General features: G+C 37.4%; 1 protein-coding gene across 2 annotated transcripts in view; it reads right to left on the bottom strand.

The window, feature by feature from the left end:
- LOC131362195 (cadherin-22-like) overlaps positions 1-15,123 on the bottom strand; it is a 203,085-nt gene that overhangs the window by 56,411 nt on the left and 131,551 nt on the right. For both annotated transcript variants that reach the window (XM_058404039.1, XM_058404040.1), the window contains exons 5-8: positions 14,659-14,778; positions 8,679-8,846; positions 3,344-3,531; positions 358-614 (exon numbers count right to left, since the gene is read on the bottom strand). In XM_058404039.1, coding sequence (XP_058260022.1) covers positions 358-614; positions 3,344-3,531; positions 8,679-8,846; positions 14,659-14,778 — 733 coding nt within the window. The remainder of the gene's footprint in view (positions 1-357; positions 615-3,343; positions 3,532-8,678; positions 8,847-14,658; positions 14,779-15,123) is intronic.

The following is a 15,123-nucleotide window of genomic DNA, read 5'->3' as shown; positions in this document are numbered from 1 at the left end:
GGACCAGGGACAGGTCATAAATACACACCACACACAAAATAGCAATTTCTGAAAGGGTGTGTTTTGTTCACAAATAGCAACATTTTAACAGCTCTAATAAATCTATATAAATACTAAAAACACTACACTTTATAATAATGCATAATAAAAAATTATTAATTTTTTTTATGATGATGATCATATAATTGATAAGATAGATAGATAGATAGATAGATAGATAGATAGATAGATAGATAGATAGATAGATAGATAGATAGATAGATAGATAGATAGATAGATAGATAGATAGATAGATAGATAGATGTTTAACTCAGGCACTACATTTCCAGTAGAATATATATGAAAGAAAAGTAATACCTAAGAGGGACATTATCCATGTCTGGGTCTCTGGCTGTAACAAAGCCCACAAAGGCCCCTTGCTTGGCGTCCTCTTGTACTTCCATAATAGCTCCGTTGGGTGGAAAGAAGACTGGAGGTTCATCCACATCTGACACACTGACTCTGACAATGGTTTGGTCCCGGAAAGAGCCCAGGTCCACGAAGCGTGGATCCACATGCTTATTCACTGCCTCCACCACCACATTATGAGTGCGTTTCTTCTCAAAGTCCAGAGGCTACAAGGCACAGGAAACCAAAATTTAAACCTTATGTAATGTGCTTAGAATGGCATAATGGTGTTCTAGTTTTAAATGGCATTATGAATTACAAGGACTTATTCAGAAACTAGAGAAAAAAACAATAGCAGAGCTATTTAGGTAAAAGCGTTAAAATTCTTGAAAAAGTCTAGAACTGACAGATGTTTGACCCTGTCAACATCTTGGGAGCTGGCTAATGGATGAAAAGACCAGGTAAGTCTATGTTAAAATGTGATCTCAGAGTAATTATTCTGACATTATTTAACAAAGTGGATATACACTCACCATCCACTTGTACCCGTTTAGGCAGTTATCTAATCAGCCAATCATGTGGCAGCAGCAGAGGTCAAGTTTCAGTTAATATTTACATCAAACATCAGAATAGGGAAAAAAATAAGATCTCTGTGACTTTGATTGTGGCAAGGATGTTGGTGCCAGATGGGCTGATTTGGGGTATTTCAGAAACAGCTGATCTCATGGGATGTTCACGTACAACAGTCTATAGAGTTTACACAGAATGGTGAGAAAAACTAAAAACACTGAGTGAGCAACAGTTTTGTGGGTGGAGACGTCTTGTTCATATGAGAAGTAACAGGAAATTGGGCAGATGTTTGGATATAGTTTCACGCTCACTCAGGTTTGTTGACAGTGGAGTGCTTGTCTGCTTTTGTCCCAGGATGCCCTCATGTCTGCGTCACCTTCTGACTCTCCCTTTTAGTTTTGCTGTCATACCTAATCTTGGTAGAGTCCCTGCTTGCACACAATGTACATTGTCCTTAACCATTATATGATTACAAGAATGCCTAACATTTTCTCTCTCTCTCTCTCTCTCTCTCTCACTCTCTCTCTCACTCTCTGTCTGTCTGTCTGTCCATCTACACATGCTACTCCTGAGACACCAGTGTTCCTGACCCCTTCTGTACTCCAGACCTGCCTGATCCATTCTGATGCCCTGTTTCTGGTTGGAGTTCTCACCAAATAGAGGTCACCGTTGAGGATGCTTAGTCTGAGGATGGCCCCACGTGGACAGCCTAGAGATAAACATGATTGCTGTATCCATCTATGTACCACTTAGAAACCATGGAAATGGCTTTGGACTGCAATTGTCACAATCAGTTGTGCACTCAAATCTTTATCTGTGAACAGTCGATGACTTCAACAAGACAGATTTTATGTTATTACTAGAATGAATCTCCTGGTTATGCAACTGCACTTTTTTTTACCATATAGTACAGTTATATAATGGATTTTTTTTGTGACAGGAGTATTTGGTGTCACCCAGATTAGGATGGGTTGCCTTTTGTATCTGATTCCTCTACAGGTTTCTTCCTAATGTCATCTTAGGCAGTTTTTCCATCAACTCTGTCTTGCTAATTAGGAATAAATTAAATTTGATAATTGATGTCCTGAATTTATATATTCACATAAAGCTGTTCTGTGGCAATGTCCATTGTCAAAACAATTAAACTTTTGGGGCGAATGGGCTAGTGAATGGATAGCAGATGAATAGGATCAGGAATCATGGACACCGGCTCACTAAAAATGCACATTTTTGACAATCTTCCACCATCCAGTTTTCATGAGTCTGTACCCATTATAGCTTCTGATTCCTGTTCTTGGCAGACAGGAGTGCTGTTCTGCTTCTGTAGCCAATCTACCTCAAGGTTCTATGTGTTCTGAGATGTTAATTTGATCACTCTTTATTTTATTCTTATTTTATTCTTGCACGATTTTACGCACTGTGCTGATGCCACATAATTGGTTGATTAGTTGAGTACATAATTGACCAGGTGTACAGGTGTTTCTATATATTGAGATGACCGCAATTGCTTTTATTAAAGATTTAAAAACAACTCCTAAAAACAGTATAGCCAGAGAAAATAAAATATGAGTTAAAGGGCTTGGTGCGGCAAATATGTTAACAGTATGATCCCAAGATTGCCATACCCTCAGTAAAGTATGGAGGTTGAAGTGTCATGATATTGGGCTGCTTCTCTGCAAAGGGTACTGGTATATTACACATCATCAAAGGGAGCATGAATGGAAAGATGTACATGGCTATATTAAAGAGGAGATTTTAATTTCATTAGCCAAAAAAATGACTCTGGGGAGAAGATAACCATGAAGACAACAACTCCAAACATAAAGTCTAATTAACTCAAGAAGGCCTTTCATGACCCAGGCAATCTCCTGACTTTAATCCCACAGAAAATTTATAAAGGATTTTGAAAGAGGAATGGGCTAAATTTGAACCACAATACTGCAAAAGCTATTTATTTCTCAGCGTAAAAGTCTTTAAGCCGTAATTGTCAGCAAAGCTTTGCACCAAAGTATTAATGATGGATTAATTTGTTGTCTACATACTTTTTTAAGTTTACTTTTTGAACATATATTTATTCTTATGAATGCTTCATGCTTCAGTATATGCACTTATTATTAATATAATATTAAAAAAAACTAAAAGTATAAAACAACCACAAAAAAATCCACTCCCTGTATAAATATATATAGTATATTCTCCAAACAATACAGAAATATTTTATATACTTCTATGTATATTTTTTTATATTATATTTTATATACTAGATATATCTTATTCAGAAGCCTAAATCTAAAATAGAAAATGTCAGTTCACCACATGTAGGTTTTTCCCACATCTCTACTCATTTTTTTCTTTTCCTTCCATATTGGAGTAGCTCAGAGTGTACCTTCTTGATAATAATGATGGCTTCTTGTGTGTCTGTGTCAGTGGAGACTCTGAAGAGCTCTCCTCCTTCCTCGTCTTTAATCAGGTAGCTCATGTCCGTGTTCTCGCCCATGTCTGCGTCCGTGGCCATCACCCTGCCCACCGATGTTCCCACTGCCATGCCTTCTGGAACTGAAAACTGACACATCTCTAATAAGCAGAGGGAGGAAAAGAGAAAGGGACAGAAAGGTGTAAATCCAGTAGGCATACATATCTACATTAAGCATGTGAAGAATGCCTTTAATTATCACATATACATTACAAAGAAATCCCTTTTTCACATATCTCATCTCCTTAGGAAGTTTGGACAGAGCTCATAGTCAGTCCTGATAGAGCTCCCGAAGCAAAATGATTTAAGTATCTTGCTCTAAGGCCCATTAGTGGCATTTCTAAGATATAGGGCATGAACCTTTGAACTTCTGATCAGTAGCCCAGAGCCTTAAACACTGAGTCAATACTGCCCATAAGTATTGCCAAGCTGGGAGAATTTACAAGACATGGATCCATGAAAAGGCAAAGTGCATGCTTATCTTGGTAGGAGAGACAATTTTGTGCTGTCTTAATCAAATACTTTTTGTGCTTTTGGAACAACACTGGTCAATTTTTAAATGTGACGCTTTGAGGACATTATGTTTAATAATACAGAAGTCACAGCTTGCATGCTGCTGATATGAATCCCACAGAATAGCAATTTTGTTAGTATTCAGTACAGCAGTTTAGAAAGCATACAGACCATTTTTGACTGGATGGGAAAAGACATGCATATTATTTAACTCCCCATGTAGCATAAACAATAACCAAAATTGAAACCAATTGAAAATAAAGTGTTTATAATTGTACTTCAGCTATCCCCACTTGGTAACACACCTTAATTCCTGTTAAGAAGTCATGCTATTAGTGGGCTATTATGTATTATTCTTTTTTTTATTTTTTATTTGTTGCTTTAGTGCTGATCGTAGTAATGAAACAAAAAAATTGCTACATATGACTAGCATTATTACAATCCCACACAGTGACAGAAAAACAAACAAACAAAACAAAACAACTTAGAACATCACATCTGTAACAGTGCATCACTGACTGTCCACTTTATTAGGAACATCAGTTCACCTTCACATTCATGCAGTTATCTAATCTACCAGTCATGTCGCAGCAGTGCAAAGCAAAAAATGGATGCAGATACAGTTGGTCCAGTTAGGATAAGTCTGTGCCCATGATAACCTCAGATTCTTGATCTTGGTGGAGTGGCAGGAGTGGAACCCAATGTAATGTTCAGCTGCTGTAGCCCAAACATCACAAACTTTGATATGTTGTGCATTCTGAGATGCTTTTCTGCTCACCATGTTTGTAGAGAGTGATTATTTGAGTTACTTTGTCCTTCCTGGACATTTTTCTATCACTTCTCTTTTCAACAAGACATTTACACCATCACGGCTGTTATTCTCATCATTCTTTGTAAACTCTATGTTGTTGTATGTGGAAATCTCAGGGTCAGCATTTTCTGAAACACATAAACCAACCCATCTACCAACATCCATGCCATGATTAACATCACAGAGATAATATTTTTTCCCCATTCTGATGTTTGTTCTGTGAATATTAATTGAAGCTCTTGAAATGCAAGGTTTTATGCATTATGCTGCTGCAACATCATGGGCTGACTGGAAAACTGGCAGGTACACAGGTGTTCCTAATAAAGTGACTGGTGAGTGTCTATTCTATCAAGATTAAAATCTGCAATATTACCTTGACCTTTTGCACAGCAAAATAAGCATTTTCAATTAGATCGCCAGAAGGGAATGGCCTAAATGTAGGCTTCTCTGTGGTTAAGAAGAAAATGGAGAGGAAACAAGGGAGCCATTGAAATGAAGAAGAAGAGACACTGGGGACTGGAAGCCTGACTCACACTCTCTTCATTGTGTTAAATCTAATGTAATAATGACTAGTGGAAAGATAGGAGTCAAAGAAAATACCGGAAATGGGTAGAAAAAAAAATACCCATGTGAACATCAATATGTTTAATATACTGGAGTCTGATCTGTATTTTTTTCTTTTATACAGGGACTTGCTAACAGCCACCACCCCCAAAACACACACACATACACACACACACACACACAGTCATACATGCCCCAGTTTTCCAATGACTTTAACTAATATTAAAAGCTTTGCCCTCCAGTTCCTCAGTGATATGTAAGCATGTAAGCAATAAGATTTCTCACTGACTTTCCAAATCCCCACTATTTCAAGCTCATATTCCAACATCTGTCAGTTTGTAGAGTAGACAGACAGGAGAATTTGTGATGCCATTAAACACAGAGCTAACAATCTCTGACCAAAGAGCTTTGGATTTGACAAGTCCAGATATTCATTTATTCAGTCAGTAAAATTGGATCAGGCTGCTTGATCCATAGCAAACAGCATTAAGACCTGTGTAGAAACCTGTAAACGTAATAGCATGAAGGTACAGAGAAAACCCTGAGGCCCTGAGGTGTATAACTAACTGTAAATTTGCATCAGTTTATTGAATCTAATATTCATATCTGTATTCGGATTTAACACTTTTTTTTTTTTTAAATCAAATCAAATCGGCTTATCAGATATTTTTAATCAGTTTAAAAATAAATTTTTTCATCGCCGTGAGTCTGATATAAAATTATTCAGGACACTGTAGTCTTTTTGCGTGAGATGTTTTTACCTCTATTTGGATAACCTTACAGAATTTCAGTGGTGGAAGGTAATGCATTCAAATTTTCACAGAGCAGAAACGGGTTTGATATCACCATTTAATATCACCATTTAATTAAAACATAAAACATTTCTGTGAAAAAAAAAACTATTTTTTTTTTTTTACTTTTCTATGAATATATTGCCACTAATAGTTTAGACAAAAATACTTACGAAAAACTATACATTCTTAAAGATCTCATGCTCTGACAGTCAACTTTCATCTGAGTCATTACAAACCACTATGGAGTGTAACATGACAAAGATGCTGAAAATGGCCACCCCAAAACAGGAGGAAGTTCCATTTTTTGGCCTCTGGTAAAAGTAAAACTCAAAGTAGCCATAGACTACAATAGATGTTTTTTCCCCCCACTCATTAAATATGAACCCTACCACTATGCCACTGGAAACACTGGAAAATTCCAGCAATAGAAGCAGGGTCTGTGAATTCTGGCTCTTACACTTTATAATTGGACTTAACTACTGAGTAATCTCTGCTGATGGATCAGGGTTGCTGGATCAGGGTTAACATTGGTTTAAATTAGGCTTCGTGTACGTAGAAGAGCCAACTAATTTCTCAGGAAAACTCTCAGTCACACAGTTATTATTATTCAACAAATTTAGTTGGCACTTCAACATACACAAAGCCTAATTTAAACCATCATAACCCTGATCCAGCATTTAGGACCACTTTATTTGAACCTAATATCTGATGACTCACTGGTACCCGCATAAAAAGTAAAAACCTCCAGCATATGTGAATTTTTTTTTCTTGTTTGTTGTTTTCCATGGGATTCCAGTCTGGATGCAAAGCTCTCGCCTCAATCAGCTGCCTTGTGAAAAAAAAGAATAAGGCTTGCACCTCATATTGATATCTTGAACATGATTTAAGTATAACAATATATAATCATGTATATACTGTTATTCTGGAAAATTTGTTTGTTTAGATCCTGAAGAAATCCATATAAAGTGTTTGTTTATGATATCTTACTTATTAATAATAAAATCCTAACAAAATTTAATAAAAAAAGATCAGGCAGCTTGAGCCAAAAGAGCAGAAGAAACTTGTATAATACAGTGCTGGGACACTGTCGTTTGGCAGCTGCAGCAGTTTGGCAGCATGCTGAGTGATCTCTTTGATGGCTAATTATATATTTCCTTAGTGGTTTATTGATGGATCTGCTCTGTGTTAATGATTTCAGTGCAGTACTCGTCCCCGAGTATACCTCAATGACAAAATGTACCATTTTTATTCTAGAGGGCCTCGGACAGAACGATTCTTTCTCTTTATTTTTTCACCAGAGGTTTAAGCCAACAAACAGTTGCATAAACGTTTTAAAGATTTATGGTGTTTAGAGTATTGCATAATTTCTTTAATCCTTTTACTGGCAAATTAAAACTGACGAAAAATAACACATCTGGCAATATGAATGTGACTTATGAAAAGTAGAGTAAGAGTGGAATAGAGTCTTAATAAAAAAAACAAAACAAGGGTTGCAATAATCTTGAAGTTAAAACCTACTCCAATTTAGAAGGAACTCCTAAAAATTGACATGTTAATCTAATTTTAAGTCTATTTTTTCTCATTTAGACTTAATTCACTGAGGAACTTTTAGTGCTAAAAGCGGGCCCTAAAACTGCAAAAACATGAGCAACCCTAATTTAATTTTCTTGTCAAGGTTTTAAATACTGCATTTAAAGACCAAGAGTTTTACAAGAATATCCCTGTTAAATGTGGGAGCATTGTAATGACTGGGGAGGTGTAATGGCACTTACCACAGCTATTAATTAATGAAGTACCAACAAAGATCAATGTTTACACAACTAATTGCTGCTGCAAACTCATTTGTGAGTTTTACATGAAACAGTAAAATCCCTTTCAGTTAATATAATTTCAGTTGCTGCTATAGATTTTTAGAGATAGATATTTAGACTTCCTAACTAAATATTGACAATGACATTTCTCTGCATTGGCTGATGTGATATTACAAAACAACATCAACAATCATCATCATCATCATTATCATGTCTAAGATTACACTAGGGTTTAGTCTGCAGTGTGTATTTCTTATGTACACAGTCAGTGGTTAAGGCTCTGGGTTGTTGATCGCAGGATCAATCCCTGAGCAAGGCCCTTAACGTTCACTGCTCCAGGGGTGCTGTATCAAGGCTGACCCTGTGCTCTGACCCCAAAGTCCAAAGTTGGGACATGAAAAGAAAGAATTTCACTGTGCTGTAATGTATATGTGACAAATAAAGGAAATACTAAAAAATAGAAACAGAAATACTAAAAAGTTACTTTTCTTCTTCTTCTAATTTTCAGGACTAGGTTTTATGCAGAAACTCTTAGTTAGAAACTTTTACTTTTTACTATAATTAAGCATTTTTTAACTATTATTTTATACTTTGAGGTCTTACACCAGAACAAATGCATGAACAAAGCCTTATAGACAAGTTGCTTCCATATTCCACTAGAAGCTTTTTGTTCAGCACCAGAGGAAAAAAAAGAGTCATGGAAAGGCCATTGATAATGACATGTCTGTTTTAAGGCATACTTAATAAGCACTCACTCTGAGGGAAACGTGGAGGGTTGTCATTAACGTCCGTGATCACTATGGTCACCGTGGTGGAGCCGGAGAGACCACCCATTTGGCCTGCCATGTCTGTTGCCTTGACAACTAGCTCATAACGGTCCTGAGTCTCCCTATCGAGATCGGCCACGGCTGTCCGAATCACTCCTGTGAAGAGAGTGAGAGAGAGAAAGGGAAAGTGTCAAAAAGGGAAAGGGTGATGGTCATCTTCCGCATCAAGGGGAGGATTATCAGAGACAAATAAAACAACTGCAGCAGAAACTGCTTCAAATCCTAAAGTGATATATTGTGAAATTCATATATAATTCACAAATAAATAAAACATGGCAGTGAGAAGAGAGGAGATTTTATCACTCTTCTGCTAGGAGTAACATTCTGTCAGTCTTTCCAACTTATGTTCAACTTCTAGAGTCAAGCACAAGCATAAAATAAACAAAAAGACAAACAAAGAAACAAACAAACAGGCAATGATTAACATTAAGGTTTTCTTAACCTACATTATTTATGAAATTAGTTAAAAAAGTTTAAGTAATGGAAACATTGGGAGAATCAGTGCACCCATGAGAGCTAAACTCTATGAAAGCCTATAACTGCTGCACCCTGTCACAAATGGTTGCATTCTGACTCTTGATCATATATTTGATAAGATCTCTGATTAAGATGAAGAAGGCTAAGATGACACTAAAGAAGTGGAAGAGGATGTGTCTGAAATAGAGCACCACATTGAATATGATCCAAACCATGAATCAACTCATCAGCTAGAATCAGAAGATGACAAAGTGAACCCTCCTGAGTTAGAAGTTCTTGAGATTCTTGTCACAGAACAGAAATGTACTGTTGTCTTCCTCACCCCCTCAAGGGTCCACTGGCTCATGGTAGAGTTCTGTAACATCTTAGATGTCAATGCCAACAGCAACCTTGTAGTGTGGACAGAAATCAACTCGGCCTTGAACCAGGGGAAGTTCTGAAGTAGAAGTCGCTTTCTGGAAGACATAGTGAGAGGTCTGACTCCTAAAACTGAAACGTAGCAGAAACTTCTTTGCAAAGTGATTTCTGCCATTTTGGTGAGGGTTCTACAGGATGCATTCTGTGCCTCCCACAGCAGCTTCCCCCAAAAAACAACAGAGAGAGGTCCAGTTCTGTCCCCCAGTGGATGTGAAGGCCAGCACTGTGTGGCACAAATTCAGGTAATATATTTACAAGGCACAGATCATCCTTAACATACACACACACACACAACATGAAATATTAAAATTAGTTAATTTTATTTTATTATCTGACAGAATGATTGATGTTGCACATATTTGTTTGTCATTTCGTTGTAGATAAAATCATATCGGTCCCTTTTGAATGGAAACACTACCTATGTCATTTTATAAAACACCAGCAAAATGTTTCATTTTAAAACAGAAATTAGTCTTTGATTATAATTCAGTTTGTTTGCCTCTGGTCTTTACTGTAGTGCAAATAACATAAAATCTGCTTATTTTACTCAGAAACAAGTGATATGAGGTCAGATGATATTTTGGTATATGATTCAAATGAGGTCTATATGCCATAAATTGTAAAGAGAAGTGAAAAGCATGGCTAATGGATTTGGCTAATGATAATAGCTAGGAAAGCAATTGGTTAAAATGAGTAACACAAAATTAGATGATTATCTGTGGGTTTTTTTATTGCTCTATAATCATGTATAATGAGGCCCCTAAATTTTTGGTGCAAGAGTGGGACACTGACCCTAGCACAAACAGAGGGATAATTTAGAGCAGTGCTAGCCACTGGAAGGTCAGTTCCACTGATTTGGACAGCAAACTCAACAAATCATATCTAATTATGCTGTAAGTCATATCCTGTGAGAAAATTACGGTTTGTGGTCACTCATGTCATGTGGGAAGGTTCTTTTATAACCTTACCTTCACAGATTTGCTCTAGTTTCTACCAATCATGCAAAAGGACTGCTGATTTGAGATTAATTTACATTGTTGACATCTGAATTAATAATGGGACACATACTAGTTTTTGATAAGTTAACAGGTGTGGTTTTTTTTATCTTATAACACCTGTGGCATACATCCATATGGCATGTAACCATGAGGTTATTTATGTTCATCAGACCTTTAATTTTTTATACTGATAAACAAAAATAAGAATTGTTTACATTCATGTAATAACACATTATATTCATGAAGTAATTACATAAATTCAGAAAGGAGATGAGCAGATGAGCTAGTGAGAATAATGTGAGTTTACAAGCTATCAACATATCTCTGTTCAGCTTCACACATGGAGAACATAGAAGCAGTCAGAAATCACTTATTCTGTGATATTAAAGAAGGCAAACAAATAATAAAACATGGCATTTGAAGATAATGTATGGCTCTTTCAGTGGTGTATATTATGTTACAAATTCTTTCACTTGGTTTCCAAATTGTCACATGTTTCAACCGAATACCATACATCATGTTATTCTTTTACCCCTTCAACCAGCAGGTGAATGAGAATGACCTGAACACATTCTTGTCCTTGTGTGAAAACATGCCAAGACATTCCAACAAAGTCAGTAAATGCTGCGGTCATACGACCTTCTTCTTCTTCTTTTTCTACTTCTGCTTCTTCTTCTTACCTTGTTCACAATTCAGAATACAGGGAGTTAACCGCATAACAGCTTGTGACTGTGGTTGGAGCAACACGTATCTTGTCTCAAAGCTGGCAGAGAATCTCTGACCTTCTCTTCTGCTGTGGTGAGTACATTTCGTTCTTAGATTCTACCAACCAATTTCGAGAAAGCTAACAAACTCCATTATTGAGTTGGTTTCCCTTGTTAGAATTGCCACCATTAGTTTGACCTACTCTGCTGCTCATGAGTTCAGAACTACTTCTTTGTGGTGTTGCTCTGTGACACAGCAGGCACCTCATTATTCCACTGTGGTTATTTCTGCTTTGGCACCATGTTCTCCAAGAATTCACATCTCCTCTAATGTAGCTAACAACTAGCATAGTAGAGTGGGTCTCCCTCATCATACTATGTGCACTTTCTAGCCTGCTAACTTAGCTAGATGCTACTAATGCTCACATAGGGGCTGGAGTTTCCTCCATCTCCCCTCAGGCAGGTCTTCCCCTCAGGTTGAGTCTTCCTTCATTGTTGTTAGTTCAGAGTTGTTGTTTTTTTCTATACTCACTCTGACATCTACCAACTGGTGGGTCTGTGAATAAGTGCTGCTAACATGGTCAGGTGGGATTCATTTTGTGAGTTTCCTTTGCATGTACTGTTTGCTGCTCAGACTGCTGGATCTGGTAACACACATCACTGGAACTGGAATTGATTTTCCTTCATTTCACCCCACAAGTTTCATCCTCTATGTTTTTCTACTCAGTTTTCAACATCACCCAGCCTCTGAAAAAGTGGACCTTCGACTACATACTGCTACTGTATTTGAGTGAAAGAAGCTGCAGGACTTCCGCTTGTAGTGTTTGAACACTCTCGAAGCTAAAGAAAGGCACTAGCTACAGTATGTGCTGAATGCCTTGGTATTTACCACCATAAAGAAGTAGTATTTGGTAGTGCAGAAATACCAGTGATAATAGAGTACAAAGCAATATGGTGGCCTGATCAGATAAGTGAATCTTGACAATGTTGCAGCAATACAAACTCTAGTTTCACTGTGGGACCAAAACAATCTAAGGACTCAAGGCCACAACGTGATTGCCACTGTGGCCCGAGTATTCCCTTGGACAGAGGGCATTATGAAAGAGGAATGCCCTAGAGTTTAGTACAAAGGGTTCTACTCAATGTACTTCTATGTTCAGAAGAAGGAAGTGGTTTCCATCTGATCCTAGATTAGAGAGGGCTGAACTGGTCATGTAAGGTAAAGGTGTCAAATGCACTTCATGCCATGTAATCACTGGCCATTGGTGGATCTCAGTGATGCCTGTGTTCATGTTCTCTTCACTCCAGAACTCAGATGGTTTCAAAGTTTATCCTTTGGCTTCTCTTCACTGCTATGGGTGTTTTTGAGACATATGTAGGATGTTCTGTCACAGGCATAAGGATACTGCCATATTTGGATGCTCCTTGATCAAATAGTAGAGCTCAGCCTCCCTATCACTGAAACAGTCCACACAATATATAGGCCTGAAGTTTATTAAGAATGATACCTACACTATCAGCAAGTGTGTGACAATTATTTTCCTCGCCAAACAGATCCAGCCAGGCTGCTATGTGTGCTTCTGGCTTCTGTTAATTGTGCAAGGATTGTTGACAACAGCTACAGAAGTAGTTCCCTTGGGCTTGCTGAAGCTTAGAGATTTTCTGAAATGGACTATAAGCCTTAGCTGCATGATATGAACTCTAAACATACCTTAATCAGAGAAGGGCACAGATTTTAACTTCCAAGAGATGCAAGAACTGGAGTTACCTTGGACATGCCCTGGCTGTGTGGTGTAAGATCAGATCACAGAACAACTGGCCAGAGTAGAGAGCAAAGTCTACTGGGACCTAAAATTCTTTTAAACGACTCTGAGATGCTGCCACATGCTAGTCTGTTAAGACAATGTCATGACAAGTCAAATCCTTAAGGTGCCACCTAAGGTCCTCGTATGCCCTTAGGTAGAAGCTGAGGTAGAATACTAACCCTTCTTCAGGCACTGCTACACAGAGGCTAGTTCACATTTACTCTAATGGTGTATGTGGTAGCCATTGTGGCATGCCTCAGCACAGTGGATGGCATCTCTATGGGGACTCATAAATTATAACCTCTGAAAAGGGCAAGGGATGAACTCAAACTCTGAGTTCCTTGTCATTAGGAGCCGTTGCTGATATGTCGATAGCTTCTTAAGGAACGGACAGTTATGACAGTTATATTTATTGCAAATAAGACTTTCATCATACATCACTTTTTGGCTTTGCTGTATTGTCTTAACATTTGTAAATAATGCATAATAATATATCCATGTTTGCAGGTGAGTCCAGTGACAGTGGCTAGATTCTCAGTTAGGCCAAATCAAGACCCTAAGCTTGTGATATAGAATGTATTACATGTAGAGCGATATTCCTGAGCGGAATTTCCTGACAACACACTAAAGAAAAAGTTGACGGTGAAGAAAAAAAAGAGCTGGTTTGGGTTGAGTCTGAGTTACAGCATGGAAAAAAGAATCACAAAATATTGGCAGATGGGACACATCATAAACTGACAGACGGTTTGTCAATGTCTTAATTTTATCCTATAAGCATATTATGAATTTTTTATGTTGTTAAATTAGCCTGGAAGCAATAGAAGGTGCTATAACTATACATTTTATGTGCTAACTAGCTGACTTAAACATAATCTTTTCTCCCTGTCTATCAAAAATATTCAGTTAGCTGATACTGCAGTTTTATTTTATGTTTTTTTTTTTTTTTTATTAAATGATAAGATAGAAGCTGATATTGGTGAATGTCGGGAAACAGATGATCCCTGCACAGGATTTTTATCCCAGAATTCCCACTGGCACTAATTTAGTGCCATGATAAGCTTAACCTTCAACCTGAAAACTGACACTAAGCATATTTGACTTTATCGTCACATGCTTTATTCTGATTAACATATGTGCTCCATATGACAGATGAATACAGTTCCATCTGGAAAACTGGATCTGGATGTTTATTACTATATATTTTAAATAAGCAGTAAGAAAGTGAAAAACCAGTAATAGGAGTATTTCCTGACTAAGACAATGTAGATTTAATGAAAGCAGGTTCATTTCTGGTTATCATATGCTCTCTGTGACAGTCTGCAGGGTTAGCAGTTATATTCTTAGACAAGTCTTTCAAAGAATCTCTTCGGTGAAAATGTAGCCTCTTTGGATATGTCCTGCATTTAATTCTTAATGCTCTGCATTATAAAATGGGGAGTAAAAAAACTTAAATAAAAAAGGCAACTCAAAGGAAAGATCTAAAATGCACTGGAAGTCTGTGTCTTACCCGTCTGTCTATCAACAGTGAAGAACTTTTCTCCGTCCAAAACGCTGTACACTATCCTGGCACTGCTCCCGTAGGTCGGGTCATCAGCGTCTGAGGCCATCACTTTCATTACTGATGTACCTGCCAACACACAATTAATAAATGATGAGGAACTGTGGTTAGACGGGACAAACGCACACTACTGTGTTTTTTGTTTAAGTCCCTGCCTCATTAGTGCTAAGTTGTGTTTCTAAAGCCTGTTTTGTTGATGGTTTGTGTGAATGAATTCTTTGTTCTGTGCCTCAGCAAACCCCAAACTCACAGTACAAAATTACATTTAAGCAAAGCCTAAAGCCTATGGAACAAAATGGTGCTGAATCTTGCATATGTTTGGAAGGAGGTCGAGCATGCATTTCTATATAATGACATCTACACATTAGTTAGTTCTGGTCCACTAAACAAACTAGGAGGACATTTCACTGTTTG

This window comes from Hemibagrus wyckioides, linkage group LG11 (assembly GCF_019097595.1).
Source record: "Hemibagrus wyckioides isolate EC202008001 linkage group LG11, SWU_Hwy_1.0, whole genome shotgun sequence".
Lineage (NCBI taxonomy): Eukaryota > Metazoa > Chordata > Actinopteri > Siluriformes > Bagridae > Hemibagrus > Hemibagrus wyckioides.
The sequence above is the reverse complement of the archived record's forward strand: the minus strand, read 5'-3'. Positions and strand labels throughout refer to the sequence as shown.